A 21,060-nucleotide genomic window follows, 5' to 3' on the forward strand; every position below is an offset into this window, starting at 1 on the left:
CCAGGACAGCCCCCCACAACAAAGAACCATCCAGCCCCCAACATCCATAGTGCTGTGGTTGAGAAACCCTGAAATTCGGCAATGCTTACAAAGCCCTCACAAAGTGCCTGCAGGTAGTAAAGGTTCAATAATGCTGGCTGACATTACTGAGGGTAAGCCTGGTCACCCTAAGACTTGGAAATAACAGCAACTGCCAATACTGTTCTTAGAGCTTCGAATGTCTCCTTTTCTGTGATCCCAACAACCTGTGAGGTGTCTTGCTATTATTTGCATCATTTCAGAGGAGGAAACTGAAGGTCAGGGAAGTTCACAAGTCACTAGTTAGAAAGTGCCCGTAACCAAACTTGGGGTATCATCTGCAGTGTGTATAGGAGGACACCATTGTAAAGAAAAAAGTGTGTGGGCGTGGGGTTGCATTGCTTATGTATAAAACAATATACTGGTAACACGGAAACCCGTAATGAAGGTTTTCTCTGGGGAGTGGTGAACAGGAGAGGGAGAGCATGTTTTCACTATTGTATTTGGAATCACATTAATGTATTACTGGCAAGAAATGTAATAAAACTGACATTAGAGACTGTGTTCTTAACCAGCAGTGTTTCTGTCAGTAGCTTAGGCGTGAAGAGTAGCTGAGGGGCTTGTTAGAAAGTTTCCAGGGACACACCACATCCATGCAAATCAGAACTCTCCAGTGGAAGGGTTTGGAAACCTGCCTTTTTTACAAGTCGATCGGGTAATTGCTAAGTTCAGACAAGTTTAGCGAAGAGGACAGAACCTAGGACTACAGGGCCACAGCCCAGCAATTATTCCAGCTGGACCTTGGATCTCTGTAGGTTATCTGTGGGGACCGGGGGGGGGGGTGTGTGCTTCATACAGGGGCCCCTGCCCAGTCTCACCAGCCCCATCCACCCATCAGGGGCTCATTCAGGGTGTTGTGTGATGCAGGGTGGAGGTGAAAAGCTGCAGCAGGATAAAGGACAAGAGCTTTTAAGGTCACACTTTCCGAACTGTGTTCCTCTAGTCTTGGGGTGCTGTGGGAGTACACCAGGGAGCAATGATGGAAGAGACAGATGTCAGGCCTGTTGATGAAGCAACCAAGTTTCACTTCAGCCAGGGCATCCTGCTTTCATAGAGCCAATTTACATACTGGGTTGCTGGAGCAGTCAGAGGTCTCGAGAGACAAGGCAAGCCAGGCAAATAATGTAAGTGATGCTGGCTGGAGTGAGACAGGAGGGAGTGGTGGAGATTGTGGCGAACATATGCCCGCGGGATGAGGTGACTACCACTTGGCTTTACAAGGTGGGCCAGTGCTGCTGGATCTTCTAATTTTTTAAGCAATGCCAGAATCAGCCCATCCAAGTAAGGTTTTTGTGTGGGCCTAGGTTCTGAGCCAGACTTCCCTGGTTCAAATCCCAGCAAGTGACTTAAAATCACTTTAGGCATCAACTCTGTCATTTGTAAAATGGGAGTAATAATAGCACCCACCCCAAAGGCTTGGCAAGGCTTAAATGAGCAGATGCGTAGTGCTCAAGAAGCCTGATGGCACAACGCGATGCACAATCCTGGTCTGGAGGGATTGTTGCTAGAAAGGACATTAAGGAATAAGGAGAAAATTTGAACATATACGTTATATTAAATATTAGTATGGTATCAATGTCACACTTCCCGAACTTGATCACCATATTGTAGGTATTTAGGAGAATGACCTTGTTTTTAAGAGGAAGTATTTAGGTATTAAGAATCATGATAGGGCAGGCCACTGTGGCTCAGCAGGCAGAGTGCCCGCCTGCCATGCCAGAGGACCCAGGTTCGATTCCCGGTGCCTGCCATGTAAAAAAATAAAATAAATAAATTAAAAAAAAAAAGAATCATGATACCTGCAACTGAAGCATATGGTTCAAAGAAAGACTAGATCTATATATATATATATCTATGTATACTCCATTTACTATTCTTGCAGCTTTTCTGGAGGTTTGAAATTTCTGAAAATAACATCATGGAAACATTTTTTTTAAAACTTTGCTCAGAGGCTCACCTGATTTGAGGACCAGGGTGGAAAAAAGACAAAGCAGCCCACAGCCAACAAACACAGACACAGCGGGGAGCTGCCCCTTGCGAGTATATTGTGTTCACACGCACACGCACACGTGCTGCTGACCAGGGCGGCGGGTCGAGACGGAAAGGTCAGGAAGCATGCGGGTGGTGCTGCCTAGAGAGGAGGGACGAAGGCAGCTTTTGCCCCTGCTCCAGCCCCTGCCGCCTCCCGCCAAGATGGGAACCTGGATCTGGAAGGACAGGAAGTGCTTACTCTCTTAGAGGAAAGTTTCAAAAGTGCAACAATTTCTCTTTTTTTTAAAAAAAGAACCAACCAACCCTCTTCCCTCTCCTCTCTGCACCCCCACCCAGCCCCAAGGAGAGCCCAGCCCCACCCCCGCTCAGGCTGTCCTTGAGGCTGGAGCAGGACAAGGTCACGGGGAAGAGCCTGAAGGTCAAAGGGACGCTTAGGCGTAGTGGCTGCCAGGCGTCAGGGGGTGGTCCCCTCTGTGGTCCAGCTGGTCCTGCAAGCGGGCAAACTCGGCCAGCTCATTGAGCTCCTGGAACTGTCGGTCCGTCTTGTGGCTGACCAGCGAGCGGTAGAAGTGGACAGCGAAGACGATGAACACCAGGCCAAAGGGAACCATGATGGTGGTGGAGGCAATGGCGGCCGCCTGGCCCGGGGTGATGCCGCTGCTGCTGCCGTTGGGGGCTGCGCCGCCGGTGGGGGACTTGCTGGTGGGCCGCAGCTGGCCCGGCTGCTTCTTGAGGGGCAGGAACTTGACCCAGCAGAGCAGCACGACCTCGGCCAGGAAGAGCAGCGTGCCGATGACGGTGGAGAAGGCCCAGGCCAGCTCGATGTGGCGATGCATGCGCTCGTGAGGCGACTCCTTGACCGAGTTGAGGTTGTGCACGTTGCTCACGGCCTCGATGTTGGGCAGGATGCAGGTGCTGATCATGAGGGCAAACAGGTGCACGGCCACCAGCACCGTGGTGCAGGCGCTGAAGGCGATGAGCAGCCCCGGCGGGTAGTCGTGGTCGGCATCCAGCTGCACCTCCACCATCGCCACCTGCCGGGGGGAGAGGGCGGGAGGGAGGCAGGTGAGTGGCAGCTCGTATTACCCCCAAGCTGGGACCCTGGGCAAGCCCCCTGGCCTCTCGAAGTCTCAGTTTCCGCACAGGTATAATGGGGATGATAAGCGGCAGGAGGTACTGGTGAAGAAAGAAGGCTGCCTGGACTTGAATCCCAGGTCTGCCATTCATTAGCGAGCTGTGTGTCCTTGGAAAAATCGCTCAACCTCTCTGAGCCTCTGTGAAAGAGGAATGCAGCACCAGTTCCTGAGATTATTTCAGGAATTTAAATGGCAACGGTCACACAGCAAACACTTCCCAAATGGTAACCATTCCTATTGTATTATCACCCAGCCAGGGATTAAAACACGAATACCAGGGGAAGCCAGCCAAGTGTCCTTCGACAGATGAACAGGTGGACAAAATGTGGTATATCCATTATCCATACACTGGACTATTAGTTGGCTGTAAAAAGGAACGACATCGTGATATATATGACAACATGGATGAACCGTGAAGACATCATGATGAGTGAAATAAGCCAGACACAGAAGGACAAATATTGTATGATTTTGCTTATGTAAAATAGCTAGAATAAGCAAATTCAGAGAGACAGAAAGTAGATTACAGGTACCAGGTGTGGGGAGCAGGGCATGGAATGGGGAGTGACTGCTTAATGGGTGTAGTTCCTGTTTGGGTGCTGAAAAGGTTTTGGTGACGGATAGTGGTGCAATACTGTAAATGTAAATCACTGCCACTAAGCTGTACGTATCAAGATGGCTAAAATGGAAATGCTGTGTTGTGTATGTTACAATAACAATTTAAAACAAGAAAGGAAACCAATGATCTTCATTTGAAATTATTTCACAATAAAAAGTTTAAGAGACAAAACAACAAAAAAACAGCCCCCCCAGCCCCATGGCCCTGCACTCCAGGCAGACAGAGGCTTTTCTGTGTCCTGCTCTGGTGACATGGCTGGGTGGGTGGGGGAGGGGTGAAGGTTCGCCCAGGCCCTTTCTGAGAACACAGTGCAGGGACTGACAAGGAAACCAAGGGAGACTTCCTGGAGGAGAGGACTCGGGCTGCCAGCAGCCAGGGACAGGTGGGCTGGACCCCAGGGAGGGCTGGGTAGCTAGTTCACCCTGGAGCTGTCTCCTTCCGAGCCCCAGGCCCCAGGGCTGACGTACTAGCTGCTCTAGTTCCTGGAGACCTGAGGACCCAGGGTCACTGGGGGCATGCTCCAGGACTGCCACCCGCTGTTTCTCACCTGGGCCTTGCAAATCGCCCCCATCTGAAGCAGCCAGCTCATCAGATCTGGGCTGGGAGCAGCAGGCGGTGGGCACACCGCCAGGGTCTGCCTGCTGAGGCCAGGCCTGGAGGGCCTGGGGCAGTGGGTGTAGATGGAAAGAATCCCCAGGGAGGACAGCACCTGTTTATCAAGTGTTCACATGGCAGATGCCAGGCTAAGTGTGGGGAGGTCCAGCGCCGGAGTTTTCCACTAGCCCCGTGCCAACGTGGGGCCTGCCCTGACCCCTCCTCGGTCTTGGGGAAGGTGGGGGTGCATGGGCCCCTTCCACCCCCTCTCCTGCCTGAAACGTCTGGCCCTGTTGGAAAGGGTACGTACCCAAGACCCTTCATTTCTTGTAACCCTGTGTGCTGCACGTGGCCGGGGAAGGCAGCATGACCCAGAGGCCAGGAGCTCGGGCTCTGGACCCAGGCCACCTGGGCTGACGACCCAGGCCCTGGCTCTACCCTTTATTCGGCTGTGTGCCCGGCAAGTCACAGCACCTTTCTGTGCCTCTGTTTCCCCATCTGTCAAATGGGTGCAGGCCTCACAGGGTTGTTGTGAGGGTAAAGGAAGTTAACCCATATAAAATACTTAGTGCCTAGCTAAATGTGAAAATACTAGTGACCCCTCCGTAAAAATGAGCTTTACTGTGAGTATTCCATATAGAAAGCTCACCCCCAAATCCACTGTTGTTACATGATTCCTCGTGGGGTTTCTACTCCCCTGCTGGAAGGGTCCACTCGGGCTAAGAGAATGCCAGGGACAACTCGCAGAGGCCTGGGTGGAACCTTCCCTGCTGCACTATGTGCCCTTGGTGGAGACCCCGCCCCCTGGGCCTCCGACGCCTCACCTGTAAAGCAGGGGACGTGGTGACAACACAGGGCCGGTCTCGAGATTTGGGCCGCGGACATGCAGAGAACCTGGCAAAGGTGACGGATGCTCCCCTTAGGACATTCAGGTATGGACAGTCACAGGATTTCCAGGCAATTTCAAGAGGATTCACAGACACCCACCACCACCCTGGCCCTTCCGCGGATTTTTGCCTGAAATGTCCCAGAATTGATGATTTTATGTACATTTTAACCCAGAGGCTTACAAAATGCTTTCACCTCATGTAAACCACGGGCAGCACCATCAGGGTTTCTAGCTCCCTTCTACTTATACAACCACGGGAGTCCGAGGATGCACGAGGTGAGGGTGCTGGGCAGGCTGTGCCCCTGGATACCGGGCAGCAGGGCAGGCCACATCCCGTGGACAATGGCCTCTGTCCACAGGCCGCCCACACCTGGAGCAGGGGACACCTCCGCTGCCCTGCCCTGCCCCTCCCCTTCATGTTCTGGCCTGCCGCCCCAGAATCTGAAACCCAAGAAAGGGACAAGCAAAAGAGGCCCAGAGCCTGGCTGACCCAGGTCCACTGGCAACTTACTCACCCACTGAGAGGGTCAGGCCCCAAGCTGGGCACTGGGGAGGCCTGCAGGCCACGCTGCCATCTGTTCCTTAGCCGGGGCTTCACCCCCATCCCAGCCGTCCCCCAGGCGGTCCTATCTTATCTCCCCTTCCACCCAGCCCTTAGGAGTCCAGACCCAAGCAGGAGCTGCAATCGTGGTCGGTTCCTCCCCAAACAGAGCTGGGGGTCTAGGGCAACTGTTTCAACCTCTCTGTGCCAGCGTCCTTGTCCACAGAAGGGAGTGATGATGGGACCTACTTCCTGGACCTGTTATGGGGATTCACTGAGCTCTCAGCACAAGGCCTTGCAGGGAATAAGCACCATTTAAGTATCAAGGATTATAGCAATGTCAGAGAGGTGAGGTCAGCCACCCAAGGGTCATACTACTGCTGGGATCCAAACTCAAGACCACTTGACACTAAAGTCCACGTTAAATGGGAAGAACAGGAGGTCAAGACCTCATCCCTCGCACAGGGCCTAGAACACTCAAGGTGCTCAATAAATGTTAGTTCACAAGGAAAACCTAGGGCTTGATGTGGAAGAGAAATTGCCTGCTCAACCTGGAGAGAACTACTATGTTTATGCTCTGGGCCCTTGGTGGGGTGAGGGGCTTGGCCCCCCTCTCTGGGCCTGATCTCCCCCATGCTATAGCTGCCCTCAGCTCCAAACCCCAGGTCCAAGGGGAATGTGTGCCCCAAACAACGCCTGGCTACACTGCTGTCCCAGCAGGACAGAGAAACCCCCACCATCTGTCACAGCCACAGGGACAGCTGGGGACATCCTCCCCAAGGGCTGGGAGGTGGCCGGCCAGCTCGGTCTGTGACACCAGGTCCTCCATGGAAAAGGAAAAGGCTTGTCACCGCACTCCGGAAGAAACCCTACCACCCTCGCCAGACACTACCATTCCTGGAACTCCAGCCGTGCAGGCTGGCTACAGGTACCGTGCCCACATTTGGGACCAAATTCAGGGCCTTGGGCCTACATAAAAGAATGATTTGAAGAGAAGAGAGAGGAACAGGGGAAAGAGATGATGGCTTCGTATGAAGACTGCTCCTGGGAAGAAATGCCACTGCTTTTACTAGAATGCTTGCCCCTTGAGAAATCTCCCCTCTGCTGGGATCCTGGAGCTCTGGGAAAGCAGAGTAAAAGACAAGGGGGGGGCTTGCATTTCTGGCAGCTGACTCCCAGGGCCTCGGCCATGTCCCAGAGAGATCAGATCAGATCAAATTGCAAGCAGCTTCACAAGGTAAATATAGTCAGAGTGCTGAGCCTGTGAACCCGAAATAAACAGCTCCCAGCTGGCCGTGGGCCTGCTTCAACCTGGCCACACAGGCCCTTAAAGGATAGGAAGGGTGACAGACTGCCATCCACACCACAGACTGGACCCTGAGGGGATGCTGGGGGTGCCAGACCTCAAGCACGAGCAGAAGAAAAGGGCCATGGGTCCTGCTACAGGTGGGGCTGGGCTCGGCTTAGCAGGCGTTAGCCTGCCCTTCCCAAATGCCAACCACCTCGCCTCGCGCCTGCTGGGCTCCATGGGGACTCGGGCGCCTGCAGCCGGAGCCACGACATTCCTTCTCCAAGTCTAGACCCTCTCTCCTCTATCCTTTTAGGAGGTGGGGGGTCACAGCCCAGAATACAGAGCCTCCAAACCGCAGCCACCAGGGGTCACCCGGCGCTCTCTGAGCCTGCCGGCCCCACCCCAAATGCAAACCATTTATTAAGAGCGGACCAAGCCCTAGACCCATGGCTCACCGAATTTGACCTTGACCACTGAAGTCTACCATGCCAAAGGTACCTGTAAAGAGAGACACAGACCTCTGCCAGAGAAACGGAAGTTTCCCAGACGAGGCCTCCTCTGAAGCACACTCCTATCTCCTATTCTCATAACATGCAATGCATGCTGCGACTTGCTATTCCACTCATTTCATTTTTTAAAAAAATGCTCGATGCGACTCACTCAATTTTGCATCAAAGCCACTCACGGGTTGCGACCTGAAGATAGAGGGGAAAAAGAAGGAAAAGAAGGGTTAGACTCTCCTCGCCCAGCCAATTCCGACTTCTTCAGGATTTTCTCTTCCAAGTCCCCCCTGACCCCTAGCCTCCTGGGAAAGCGCAGGTGCCGTCCCCCGAGCCGTCACATAAAACATTTACCGAGAACTTAGTAGGTGCCCAGTAGTTTCCTTATTGCCAGAGATAAGGTTGGGAATAAGACAGTGAAATCCCTGCCCTGAGTAGGGGTGGACTGTGGGTGGACACTGAATGCTTAAGCAAATAAATACTTTCAGACTGCCCCAAGTAGTCCTTCAGCCAGTTCTCCCCATCGCCCTGCTTACCAAGCGGGGCACAATGATATAATAATATGGCTCCTTTCCTACTTGCTTCTCAGAGATTTCTCTTTATCTCTCCAGCATCTTGCCCGGACCCAGCCCCTCAGAGGCCTCAAGGAAAAGGTCGAAGACACACACATGGCGTGGATCTGACTTCTAGGATGATCTAAATGCGAATGATGAGCACTTCTCGGTGGAAGACCCATTAGAACGTATACTGCGGTCAGAAAAGGCGGCGATGACAGCTTGGACTGGGTTTAGGAAATTATGGCCTGCGGACTGCAGTTTTTATAAATAAAGTTTTATTGGCACACAGCCATAGCCACTCGTTTACATATGGTCTGTGGCTGTGTTCGAGCTGCAAGGGCAGAGCTGAGAAGTTACCCGGATATGTGGGGATCACAAAGCCAGAAATGATCTACTCTGTGGCCTTTTGCAGAAAAAGTCTGCTGACCCTGTTCTATATCAGTGCTCCCAAAAAAAGGCTCTGCCAAAGGATAATTCCATGGGACTCTCCTCTGAAGAAAACATACTATGGTCTTATCAATTTGAGACATCCCTTCTAGGGAGCATACTGAAGGCCTCTGAGATGAGCCAAAAGAGAGATCAGATGACTTTTAACTCAGCCTTTCTTGGTTTTCTTTCCTTTCCCTCCCATGCACTGCAGCCCTCTGAAACCCTATTTAGACTTCTTCACCAGCCCAGGGTCCAGGAACCAGCAGGCACTCCTCACTGCTCCAGGCTAAAAATTCCAGAAATATGCCGCGGGCACTTGTGAAGTTTTACAAAAGACTTTTCTGCTGCACAGAGAGCTCCCTCCCCCTGGGGTACTCGGCAAAACTCCATTTAAACACAGCCCAGCGTGCAAACCCAGAGTGCAGAACTGGGCATCTGGAAGACATCAACTCCCAGTTACCAACAGCTAAGGCGGTGGTAGGTGGCTGGGTGGCTGGGTGGTAGGGGGTAGGGGGTAGGCTGCAAATTACAGACCAGTACCCTTCTACTAGCTAGTACCTAGTAGCTGGGTACTTCCAAGAGCTGTTATAAGGATTAAATTTAAAAAAAAGGGGGGGGGGGCAGACTTAATGCCTGCCATAATGATGTTCAATATAGAGTAACTATCATCATCATCATTGAACTGATCATGGAACTCTTCAGCTCCAAAACCTTCGATGGCTCCCCACTGCCTTTACAAGAGTTGGAACTCTCTGGCTAGATTCATGTCTCCGTAGAACTCCCTACACACCATCAGCTTGAGCCACACCAGTCCATGTGCCTTTCCCCAAGACCCTGAAGTTTCTCTTCTCTTTCATTTTGTTCAAGCCATCTCCTCTGACCAAAGGGCCCTCCCCCAAAGACCTGACACCACGAGTCAAAACTCAATCTATCCTCAAGACTTAGCTGGAGTCATTTTCCTAAATCAGTTAATCCTTCCACAGCACGTATCTTAGGCCTGGTGTGTTCTTAGTACTTTGCAAATAGTGACTCGCTGAATCCTCACACCCTAGGATATTGGTACGACTATGAAGCTCATTTTATAGATGAAGACACTGAGGTCCAGAGAGGATAAGTGAGCTCCCGTGGTTACAAGTGGTAGTGCCGGGACGTGAACCCAAGTTGCCTGGTTCCAGGATGACCTCAACAGGTGACCTCAGGCAAGCCGTTCACCTGGGACAACTGTACCTACCCTCCCCAGGCGGAATGAGACTCACAAGAGCTCAGCACAGTATCCAGCCTATAGTGCAAGAGTCCAAACTGCAATAGCCACAGCAATGACTGTTAACAGCAAGACTAATTTCTTGTTCAATCCAAGCCCCCAAACTCCGAACACATCACAGAGGCTCCATAACGTCTTACGATTTGAGCCCTTTCTCCCAACTCATTTTCACAGAAACTCCAAACCCCTTTTGAACCTGTTCTGGGACCTGGGAACAAAAGGGCAGAGAACTTGAAGAGACAGATAATCCAAAAATAATTGATCCCAGGTTGTGGAAAGCGGTTTGTTTACGGCAGCCGCTGACCTTCCCAATTATCTTCTGCTTAGGCTGGCGTTACAGGTCCTCCCCTGCCAGCAGACCCCCACCCTGCACAGCCCTGCAGAGAACAGGGTCAGGCCGAGGCTGGCTGCCACCTGCTAAGCGGTAAACCAAGGAACGGCTGGCCTGAACCTCAGCCCCTGAAGCTCAGCTCAAGGACACCCTACAGGGTTGGGCTACATCTAGGGACCCTTGTTTTGGATATTATGATGGACTTGGAGACTGAGCCCAGGCCTGGTGTTTCCAGAAATGCTGTCAAGAATGGGAATCTTGCTGGCAGACCAGAGATGGTGTTGCCAATGTGGATGTCATCAGGTCCTGAAAATCCCTCAGCCCTGCATGGGCCCGACCTGGCCACACAATGGACCTTCGTTTGGGGCCAGGGGAGAGCAGATCTTTGTCCCTCTTTGCACAGATGAGAAAACTGGCCACTTGCCTAAGGGCACACACCTTCTACCCAACACTTCATGGGTGCTTGGCCAGGCCCTTCCTCTCGTGAGGGTGAGGGTCTCTCAGTTCCTTCCAGGGTCTTTGGGAGACCATTGCTCAACCTCAACTGGTAGGCAGGTGAGCCTGGCATCCTTGACAACCCTCCCCCCTGGAGAGCAAAGGTCACATCACCTCCTCTGATTTTCCAGGTCTCTAGGAAGGAAGCCTTCTGGGGGCAGGAAGTAGGTTGTGCTGACTCACAGGCCAGGGGATTGTAATCCAGGAAACTCGCTCACCCCTGTCACCATGGTGTCAGGCTGCGAGTGTATCCCTTTTTCACGGTGGCTTGCCCACAAGGCTGGGTGCCGGCAGTGGGGTGCACTCAGACCAGCCCTGCTGACCCCCAATCCCTTCTCTCCTCCTAGAGTTCCAGCCTCCAGCAGTTACCCTCACTCTTCTAATGCTCCTCCAGCCTGGAGGTTGCCGTGGGATTCAGCCCTTCTCTGCCTGTAGAACTTTGGGGATTCCAGTAGTGGAACCAGGAAGCTTTCTCCACTTGGGCTAGGGAAAATAAAGTACCCAAGAGACTGTCTGGGTGAGCTGAGGCCTACCCAACTGCAGCTCGCTGCCCCAGCCTCCCAACTTCCCCACACTGTTTTTAGCAAGAGGAAGAGGGAGGTGACATTTGAATGCAAGAGGCTTGGCTGCTTCTTCAGAAGGAAGAAGGGACTTGAGAAGGCAGGAAATGTCACCCTTCTGATCTGCACCTCTCCAAAGAGGCCTGCGGTAGCTATGAATCTACAACTTTAAGAAAGAGGGAAAGTGAGCCCACCATCTGAAACTCCTGCAGTGTAGAGCTGACAAATACTGGTGTCATTTTCTTCCCTCCCCCTCCCCAACAGTGTAAAAAAAAGTTGGTTTTTTTTCTGCTTAAAAACAACTTTTTGCTCTGTTTCTCATTCCCTGGCCCTGGTCCCGATACGAGCCAAGACATCACAAATTATGGCAAAAGTGGGTCAGCAGAGTTCTCTGGATGCCAACCAACCTGGGTTCAAATCCTGCTGTGTAACCTCGGGAGAGACCCCTCCCAAAACCATCTCAGAGGGTAGTTGAGGAGCTAGTGGGGGAGGTGGGAAGCCCACAGAGTGGCCAGCACGGAGTGAGTGCTCAAAGTGCCAGCTTCTCTTAGTGATTCTTCAAGCACAAGTAGAGAGGCTGCAGTTTCTTAGGACTGGGGACTGAGAAAAGAGAATTCCATCATATTGACCTAAGCCCAAAACTAGCACGCCACTCCCTGAGACACACACACACACATACACACACACCCAGAGATTCTGATTCCTCTCAAGTACTCCTTCAATCTAATTCTCAAAGGCAGAGAAACTTGAGAGTAGCAGCTTTCATTTTCCAATTCAAAAAAAGCCCAGAGAGGTGGAGAGGTTTACCCACAGCCACAAAGGTAGAGAGGGGCAAAGTGGGGAGGGCCATCCGGCAGGCTCCCCAAACACTGCGCCGATCCACTGGGGCCCAGCATGCTCTGAGCTCGACAAGGCTTCGAAAAAGTTCAGGCTCCACTGCAGGGGCCCGCTTGTTTTTGCACACATGGAGCACACACTCCCTTCCCCAAGAAAACACAAATGGGTGCTGTCACTCCCTCCCTCTCAAGGCCAAGGAGGCAGCAGGAGGGGTCTGGGCTGGAAACCTGGAAGGAGAGGGAGGGGGACAGACCCCATTCATGCAGGCTGATGTCACCGAAAGGGATCATAATGACTTGTTTTGTAGAGCCCAGATTGCGAGATGCTCCAAGGCTCCAAGCCTGTAGGTATCCAAGGGAAACTTCTTCATCTGAGCCTGGCAGTCTGCACTCACCCCACCCCTCAGACACCTGGGATTTACTGCAGCCCCAGGCGAGCACAGGAGAGCAAAATACGCCTACCCCTGAAATCAAGAAAGACCCCATTCAACGGGAACATATCCCATCTCTCCTCCCCCACACGCAGCAGTGACTCAGTGGCGATTTCCTGGGAGAAGAAACTGAGGGTGTGGAGTGGTTTGTCAAAGTCCCCGCTGAGGCCCGTGGAAAATGGGAGAGAGTGTCAGGAAGTCCCCTACTCTCCTCACAAGGTAAGGCCTCAGGCGTGGGGGCACGAGGGCACCAGCTCAGCCCTCTCTCCGCCCCCCACTCCTGACACCTGCTCCCAAATGGGTCGGACCCTTGGTGGCTTCTCCTCTCCCTCGACAAATCCGGGGCCGTCTTCTAACAGCTTTAACTTTGGGGATCCCTAATTCCTGCTGCCTCTTTCTCCTAGCTGTATCACGCTTTCCTACCTGAAGCCACCTGAGTCCCCCAACCTGGAATATCTATATGGCTTGCCACCCTCCCTTTCAATCTCACACACCGGGTGCCACCTGTCGCCCGCTTCTCCTCCTGTCCATCACGTGTGACCCCCTTGCAGCGACCCCGCTCTTCCCCTCACCCCGGCCAGCCCAGCGTTTCCCCCGAGGGCCCCGGCCGAGCTGCGGGCGGGAGCGGACAGGGCAGGGGAGGGGGCGGGGCGGCCCGAGCTCACCATGGCGAAGCCGGAGAGCAGAGCCGAGGTCCGGCTGGATGCTTTGAGCTTGGCGCGGCTCAGGTAGAGCTTGCGCCAAGACAGCGCCTGCATCGAGTGCTCGTTGAGGCTCATCACCTCGGAGTAACTCTGGCCGATCCACTCCGGGTAGGTGACGGAGGGTGGAGGCGCCGGGGACCCGGGGGGCTCCCCGTCCCCGCTGCGGCGGCGGCTCCGGCGGCTGCCGCTGGAGGTGCTGCCGCCGCTGAGGGGAAGCTCGGGGCTGCTGTTGCTCGGGGGCGGGGCGGGCTCCGGATGCATGGAGCACGCTGCAGAGGCGCGGGCCGGCCCGGACGCCCGCACAGGCGGCAGCCCCCGCCCCTCGGCCGCACGTCAGCCTCCGCCTGAGGCAGCCGCCGGCACCCCGAGCGGGCCCGGTCTGACCCGATCTGACCCGGGCCGCAGCCGAGGACGAGCAGGAGGACGAGGGAGTGGTTGCAGCCCCAACTCGCAGGCCCGCGGCGGCGCCTACAAAACTCCGGGCGGCCGCGGCGCGAGCCTGCGCGCGAGCCAGCCGCCCGGATCCCCGGGCCCGGACCCTGGGCGCGCCTCGCGATTGGCCGCAGCCTCCAGGCAGATTTACATGCGCCCCGCCCACCTGGACGCTCCGCCCCACGAGTGGGTGGGCGGTGCCTGCGTGAGTCACGTGGGTCGCCTCCTCGGCTGGCACCGCCCACAGTCCTTGGCGCGCGGCCGGCTGCAGCGCGCCAATTCCTGGAAGCGCCCCACGCCCCCCGGCGTCGCCGGGCTCGGGCTCCCGGCACCTCCCATCTCCGCAGCTGCTCCTTTGGCCCAGCTCTCCTGCGTCGGGCCGACCGAGGTCACCTCTGAGCACCTCCCGACGCCCTTTACCCCTTGGAACAAGGTAGTTCAAGGTTAGCAGGAAAAAAAGCAGGCTGAAATCTACAATACATTCACATTTACCGAGGGCCAACGCGGTCCCAGGCGCTGAGGGTAGAGTGAGGAGTAAAATGGACAAAAGCCCCTGCCCTCTCAGAGCTTACGGTCTCGTGGGAGGATGGATTCACGCGAATCTAAAAGTGAATTCCTTAACAGTTTAGAAGGGTACAGAAAAAAAATAAATCAGGCTAAAGGAATTGCGGAGGACTGGGGATCCCATTTTAATTTTAGAATGCTCAGGGCAGGGATATATTTTTTTAAAGTAGGAAATTTTGGTCCGCTGTGTTCACTTTCCTATTCCAGTATAAATCCCCAGAGTCTGACACATCGGGCAGGCACCCGATAAATAATTTTCGAGTGAATGAATCCACAAATTCATTGAGCAAACATCTATCGAGTACCTATTAAAGGTTAAACCAAGGGAATCCAGGAAAAAAGGGATCCTTTATGGAGCTTATTATTTTACGAGGGAGAAGACGGACTAAACATATTCACACCGTTCTGAGCAGGTGACGTTGGAGCTGAGACCTGAATAAAGAGAGGGAACCAGCTATGCAAAGCGCCTCGGAGGAACCTTCCAAGGGGCGGGAGCAACGAATGCAAAAAGCTGAAACTGCAATAGCTGGCTTTTGGGGCTGGGAAGGTGAGGTTAGCTGCGGGATAGTGGGGGGCAGAGGTGGAGTGGGGGCGGGGGTCGTCCGCCCTAGAGACCTTTTCTCTGTGGGTCCCCGCCGGGGCTAAGGGCATCCTCTTGACTATTGCCTTTGCACATTCGGCGCTCAGTCAAGATTTTTGAATGAATAAATGTGGGAGAGCCAGGAATGAGTGAAGCTCAGAACTGGCCCATAGTCTAGTGGCAGTCGTGTTTTGTGAGATTAAACTGTTGCCACCACTAGAGAGCGCCCCTCCCTCCACCCACCTTAAGAGGATAAAACTAAAGGCTCCCCTTCTCCCCCCAAAAAGCCTTCTGCATTCTCCCAGAGGCCTTTCTAAGTGTTTTCAAGACTAGGGAGCTCGGAATTTGAAATCCCCCCCCCACACACACCGGGCTTGCTTCTCTTGGTGGCCTTTGCACTTGCTATTCCTTACACTTGCCATCTGTCTCAGCTCAGATGTCACCCCCAAAGGGAGGCCTTCTCTATCTAAAGTAGCCCTGTGACACCTTCTATCACCTCACCCGGCTTTACTCCTTTCTTGGCACGACCACCACGGTCTCTAAAATGAATCATCTGGCTTATTTATGTATTGATTTTCCCTCCCACCCCCCACCCTCGCAGTGAGCGACCCGAGAATCTCTTTGAATCACTCCTCCCTCCCCACACCTTGCACAGAGCCTGGCAAGCCGGAGACCCAGGACTGGGACACGTGTCCTGTGGATAAAGTAATGACATGCCCTCGGGGCCCGGGAAAGGGCCAGCTTAGAATTGGGTACTCACTCGCTCACTGATGGGAGGCGGAAGGGGACCGAGGGCCTGGCCGAGAGGGGGGAGGGCCAGGAAGCGGGCAGGAGATTTGCTAATGCGGGAAGAACAAAAGGATCTGGGAGCGCTGCCTCCGAAGGGGGCTTGGGGCTGGGGCCCGGGCCAGGCTTCCCTTCTCCAGCTCCTCGCGCCCCTCCCCCTCTCCTGTTCCCTGGGGTTTGCAGCCCACCATCTGGGCTGAGCAGAACAAAATTAAAATACCATCCGCTCTTGGGGGGTGGATCTGGGCAATCTCTGCTCCAGCCCCAGGGAACTCGAGCGCCGTTGGGCCCGCTGGTAATAAGCTTTCCTCTGCCCTGGTAAGGGCCAGCTAGCCCGTGACATGCACCAACCCCATCCCCAGTGGAGAAACTGAGGCCCCAGTGAGAAAGCACCTTGCCAAAGGGCACAAAGCAAACCGGGGAGAATCCGGATTGGAACTCCCCATACCCCAGGGCCGCCAAACACCACGCATGGCTCCCCCTAGTGGCCGGGATTTGTGCTTCCGCCTTTTGGGGATTATTTCTGAAAAGGCCAGACTTTTTCAGAGGGTATAGAGACCACCGTGAAAAGGCTGCTGAGACCCGCGTGGCCCAGGTATGACCAAACATGGCATGAGCTTCCCTGGGAGGTAGTAAGCTTCTATCGCATGGGATGAAAAAAATAGTAATAACAGTAGTCAGCCCTTGTGTAGGTAGCACTTACCCATGACAGGTACTATTCAAATCACTCTATTTTAAACTCAACAATTAATTTTATGGATGAGAAAAATGAGGCATGCATAGTCAGTAAGTAAGGAGACAGGACTTTTAACCCTGTAGATGGACCTCCAGAGTCTGGGCTTGGTGATCCCACCCCAGGCATCAGAATTTCCGGAGGTGTTTTGTGAAAATGCAAATTACTAAACCTTCTGGAAGCATTGTGGTTGTATCAAGTTCTTCCGGTAAATTTAAGAACTTCTGAACAGGGTGATCTTAAGTCTTGAAAATTACAGCTGAGTTGGCTGTCCCCTTGGCCACTCAGTTGCAGTGTGACCTTGGGCAAATTACTTAACCTCTCTGGGCCCCCATACACCTAGGTAAAATGGAGATATTACAGATTGCATATATCTATTTAGGGACTCCAAACTTGGACACCCAGTCACACCCCCAGGCAGATCCTCAGGAAGGGTAAACTTGATCCCAGCTGAAGAGGGACCCTCTTACCCAACCCCTGCCCAGCAAAGCCTCAGGGAAGTCTCACTTTCAGTTTTAAAAATGCATTTTGCCCCAGTCCATCATCATTTGCCTCTGTTTATTTTCTTCCCCATCTGTGCCTCCCCTCCAGCTTCTCTGAAGCTTGAAACCTACTAAATACTACTATTAAAACCAGCCCCTATTTATTGAGTACAGGTCTTTGCAGAACAGTTCTTATATACTTTGGGTGATGGGGAGCTCACTCCTTTCGGAAGCCATGTTCTTCTGTATCCTTTGTTTCTAGTAGTTCAGAAGTTCTCCTTCTTTGGAGATGGTGTCTACCTCCCTGTGAGGCCCTCCATGTGTCACATTGAATGTGTGAAAAATCCTTTTGCTGTACAGCCCTGGTGCCAACTCCACGGGGCACCTGGAAGGCAGCATTCCAGAGGCTTTTCACTATCAAAGAATTGGGATAAAGGAAAGAGAGTTAGATACCATCAGGACACCGGTTAAAAGTTCCCAGCTAGGGCGTGTGGACTCTGGTTGTTGATCTCTAAAGGATTCTCCTGGCCTGGGTCTCAGTGATCACTCCCAGGGGAGGGGAGCACCTGCTTTGGATCCCTGCTCCCAGAGTCAGAAGTTTGTAGGGCTTACTCACCCCTGCTGGTCTGAAGCTGCTGCTGGGCCCAGTACTTATGCACAGACTTTTCTGGTTAGTGCATCTGTGTCTAAGAAATCTTTGCCAACTCCAAGGTCACAAAGAGATCACCTATTTTTTTTTGGGGGGGTGGGGGCAGGTACATGGGCTAGGACTCGAATTCAGGTCTCCAGCATGGCAGGCGAGGATTCTACCACTGAATATGTTTTCTTTTAAAAGGTTTCCAGTTTTTGCTTCTATGTTTAGGTCTGTGATCCATCTCGAGCTATTTTGACAGTAGTGTGAAGTAAGGTTTCCTCATCGAGGAAATGTCATTTTGACATTTTTATCAAAAAATCAGGTGACTCTGCATCGAGGCTCTGTGTCCGGACTCTATTCTACTCCATTGGTCTAGTTGTCTATTCTTATGTCATAAACACTGGCTTGATTCTTCTAGCTTTAGAATAAGTCCCAAAGTCAAGTTGAGTAAAATCCTTCAACTTTGTTCTTTTTACAAAATGGTTTGGCCTATACTGGGTCCTTTACATGTCTACATACATTTTGGAATAAAATTTTGAAATACATGTTGCCAATGTGTACCAGCCCTTGTGTCATCTCTGTCTCTATTAAAGGCACAGGGTGTTAACATCCTCTGTTAGCAAAATACTGACTGGGCCATACTGGAGAGACCAAGCCCTGAGATGGGCAGGACCCTGGCTGCTTTGGACTGGAGACTAGAAATCTGAGGGATTTGTCAGGGGCCACAAGTATGCTGAGAAGGTCAGCAGAGATTAGAAAAGGACACAGATTTTGGGGCTAGCCACACTTGGGTTTGAATTCTAGCACTGTTGCTCACTTACTGTGCCTTTGGGCAGAGAACCCAACCTTTCTGAACCCCATCTGAATAATAATGGAGCTTGGCAGAAAGGGTTATAATGAGTGTTCCACAAAAGAACATTTCTCTGGCAATCAGTGCAATACACAATACACACTTACTACTTTTTCCTTCTTGTAGGACGCACCGTGCTCAGAGAAAGGGCTGCTTCCTTCCAAATCTAAGGAATTGGCTACGCCCTGAGCATGTACCAAAGGCAGTGAGTATATCTGTGAGAATCCAACCAGGAAAAAATTGTTTGTAGAAAATGGTTTCATTGATAGTGAAAGAACTATGAAAGAAGGTGAACGCTGGGGGTTGACGGGGAGAGGGAAGAGGTGGTGTTTCCAGTACCCACCAGGTGGGAGCTTGAGCCACAAAGGAGCCACAGCTGCTGCTGGAGATGGTGCCCCAGGCAGGGAGAGAGGGAGAAATACCCTGGCTCCTCTCTTCTTCCTGCCCTCCAGACTCTCATCTCTGCCTCCCATTGGTCAGTCTGTGCAAGGAGCCCTCCAGAGTCTCATCTCTGCCTTCCATTGGTCAGTCTGTGCAAGGAGCCCTCCGGACTCTCATCTCTGCCTCCCATTGGTCAGTCTGTGCAGGGAGCCCGCTGATTGGCCACCGTGTGATGTAGCGCAAAGCAGAGGACAGACAGGGGCAAACAAACCCAGGGTCAACCCAGGGCCAGGGAGACCCACACCCAGCCTCTCTGTGCCTCCTGTCCAGAAAATGGAATAATGATAGGTTTTACCCTTAGAGTAACTGAGCACATTAAAAGAGATAAATCATATGGCCTCTCCCTGTGCCTGGCCCACAGAAGGGAGTGCTCTGTAAATATAAGTGAACAGTCTCTTGAGCTGTTTTCTGTCCAAAGGATGAAAGGAGGGAGGAGGACAGAGGTTTGGGAACCAACTCAAGGTACGGGCGCAGAGATAGTCCTGGTGATATTTTTATCTCTGAGACGTAGCCATCTGTCCTCTCTCCATTCTGAGCTGGTGACTCTGTCAGACTCCTTTTAGAAACCCCGAGTCACGGCTGACCAAACTGAGTTAGGGAAGTTGGAAGTTTGAACTCCCTGCTCCTGCAAAAGGATTTTAAGTCCACTCGGTTTTTAGTTGGTGTCTCTGCCTCCAACTGCTGCCAGACTTCAACTGCCTCCCCCGCTCCAGAGTTGAGCAGTTTCCAGGATCTCTCTTTGTATAATTAAAACGAAAAAATAGAACCGCGATGTTACCAAACACATATTTAAAAGTGACACCCTGGGTTCAGGGAGTGAAAAAGAAACGTTTAAGGTTTAGATTAAAAGTCTCCAGGCTTAGCTGTGTCCTGACCCTGGGATTCTCCTAGGCCTACCACCTTTAATCCCCTGCCCTGGCTCACAAAGGGGCATTTTCTTTCTGAGAGAACTGTTCCAGCTTGATCATGTAAAAATACCCAGCATCCCTGCAACTGCTACTCAAGTGCAATGTGGTTCTTTGGGGTCCCAAGGAAGGGGGTGAATTGAGGTGCTGACCATCCTGAGTCACTGAGCCCTGCTTTCCTTTTTCCCACCACATCCAATCCATCCAAAAGTCCCTTAATATTTTCTTAAAACCTGTCTCTTCTTTCTAGCCTCACTACTTCCATCTTACAGGGGTCACCATCATCGCTTGCCCAGATGTCTGCAGTTATCTGTGCACAGGTCTCTGTTTCCACTCTGCACCTCCTAAAATCCATTCTCCACTCTGCAACCAGAATAATCTTTCTAAAAAAAAACTCAACCACCAGCTGCAAGTGAACTGCATTTATGACTGATCACATCTACAATCAACTGAAGATCCTGCCTTCAAAATGAGAGAAGTCTTCAAAAGGAGAATTGATACGTTCATCAGTCAGAAGGGAGAATTTCCATCTCTATTTCAGCCAGCCAGCTTCTCCTGGGGAATTCACTGAAAACATTCACTGGCACTTCCAGCTTGCAGCCTGCCCTATGGAATTTGGAGTTGCCCATCCCCCCATTTGCCTGAGACAATTCGAATTAAAATCTCGTATAACACAATGAACCTATGGTCTCATATATCAAAGTGAATTGGTGATTAACACTACAAATAGTAATACGTTATTTCATCAAACAAGAAATTGATGACACTCTTTTACAAAGAGTTAATAATAGAGTGATATATGGAGAAAAAAATGTACCTATTACAAATTATGGACTATAGTTAACAGTAATATCTTAATATTCTTTCATCAACAGTAACAATAGGGAAGGGTAAGGGGTATGGGTGTTTTGGATGTTCTTTTTTTAATGTTTTATTTTTTCTCTTTGGAGTAATGAAAACATTCTAAAATTGATTGTGGTGATGATCAACTACATGACGATATTGTGAGCCACTGGTTGTACGCTTTGGATAGGTTATACAGTGGGTGAATATTTCTCAATAAAATCTGCATTTAAAAAAACCTTATCAAGTTTCTGGAACTGAAACTATATATATATATATATATATATATATATATATATATATATATATATATATATACTTTTTTTTTTTTTTTTTGCATGGGCAGGCACCAGGAATTGAACCTGGGCCTCCAGCATGGCAGGTGAGAACTCTGCCACTGAGCCACCATTGCACTGCCCAAGACCAAACATATTTTTTAAAGAACGCTTGTGCTTACATTGGGCCCACCGAGATAATTCAGAATACTCTCCTCATCTCAAAATTTAATCACACCTGTAAAATCCGTTTTACTATATGTAAGGTAACATATTCACAGGTTCTGGAGA

At 51.7% G+C, this 21,060-nt stretch overlaps 2 protein-coding genes and 1 long non-coding RNA gene across 3 annotated transcripts in view; 2 read left to right on the forward strand and 1 right to left on the reverse strand.

Moving 5' to 3' along the window:
- The window catches only part of MORN3 (MORN repeat containing 3), a 22,883-nt gene extending 14,398 nt beyond the window's left edge, over positions 1–8,485 (forward strand). Inside the window, exon 6 of the mRNA XM_077159774.1 lies at positions 8,252–8,485. The gene's annotated coding sequence lies outside the window, so the exon portion shown is untranslated. The remainder of the gene's footprint in view (positions 1–8,251) is intronic.
- On the reverse strand, positions 1,930–13,765 carry LOC143683585 (calcium release-activated calcium channel protein 1). The gene is made up of 2 exons (XM_077159770.1): positions 13,206–13,765; positions 1,930–3,104 (listed from the first exon to the last, which is right to left on the reverse strand). The coding sequence occupies exons 1-2, from the start codon at positions 13,503–13,505 to the stop codon at positions 2,502–2,504; spliced, it is 903 nt and encodes a 300-aa protein (XP_077015885.1). The 5' UTR covers positions 13,506–13,765; the 3' UTR covers positions 1,930–2,501.
- A 177-nt stretch (positions 13,766–13,942) lies between these two features.
- Positions 13,943–20,332, forward strand: LOC143682241 (uncharacterized). The gene is made up of 4 exons (XR_013175043.1): positions 13,943–14,119; positions 14,654–14,787; positions 18,432–18,510; positions 19,924–20,332. It is a non-coding gene; the product is annotated as an uncharacterized LOC143682241 (long non-coding RNA).
- The last annotated feature ends 728 nt before the right edge of the window (positions 20,333–21,060 follow it).

This window comes from Tamandua tetradactyla, chromosome 5 (assembly GCF_023851605.1).
Source record: "Tamandua tetradactyla isolate mTamTet1 chromosome 5, mTamTet1.pri, whole genome shotgun sequence".
In the NCBI taxonomy this organism is placed as follows: domain Eukaryota; kingdom Metazoa; phylum Chordata; class Mammalia; order Pilosa; family Myrmecophagidae; genus Tamandua; species Tamandua tetradactyla.

What these genes read in the sequence shown, in the direction of transcription:
- LOC143683585 (XM_077159770.1), bottom strand. Translation starts at nt 13,505, where the DNA reads ATGCATCCGGAGCCCGCCCCGCCCCCGAGCAACAGCAGCCCCGAGCTT. An exon ending in TGCTCTCCGGCTTCGCCATG is followed by an intron (nt 3,105 to 13,205) that starts GTGAGCTCGGGC and finishes TCCCCCCGGCAG; the next exon opens with GTGGCGATGGTGGAGGTGCA.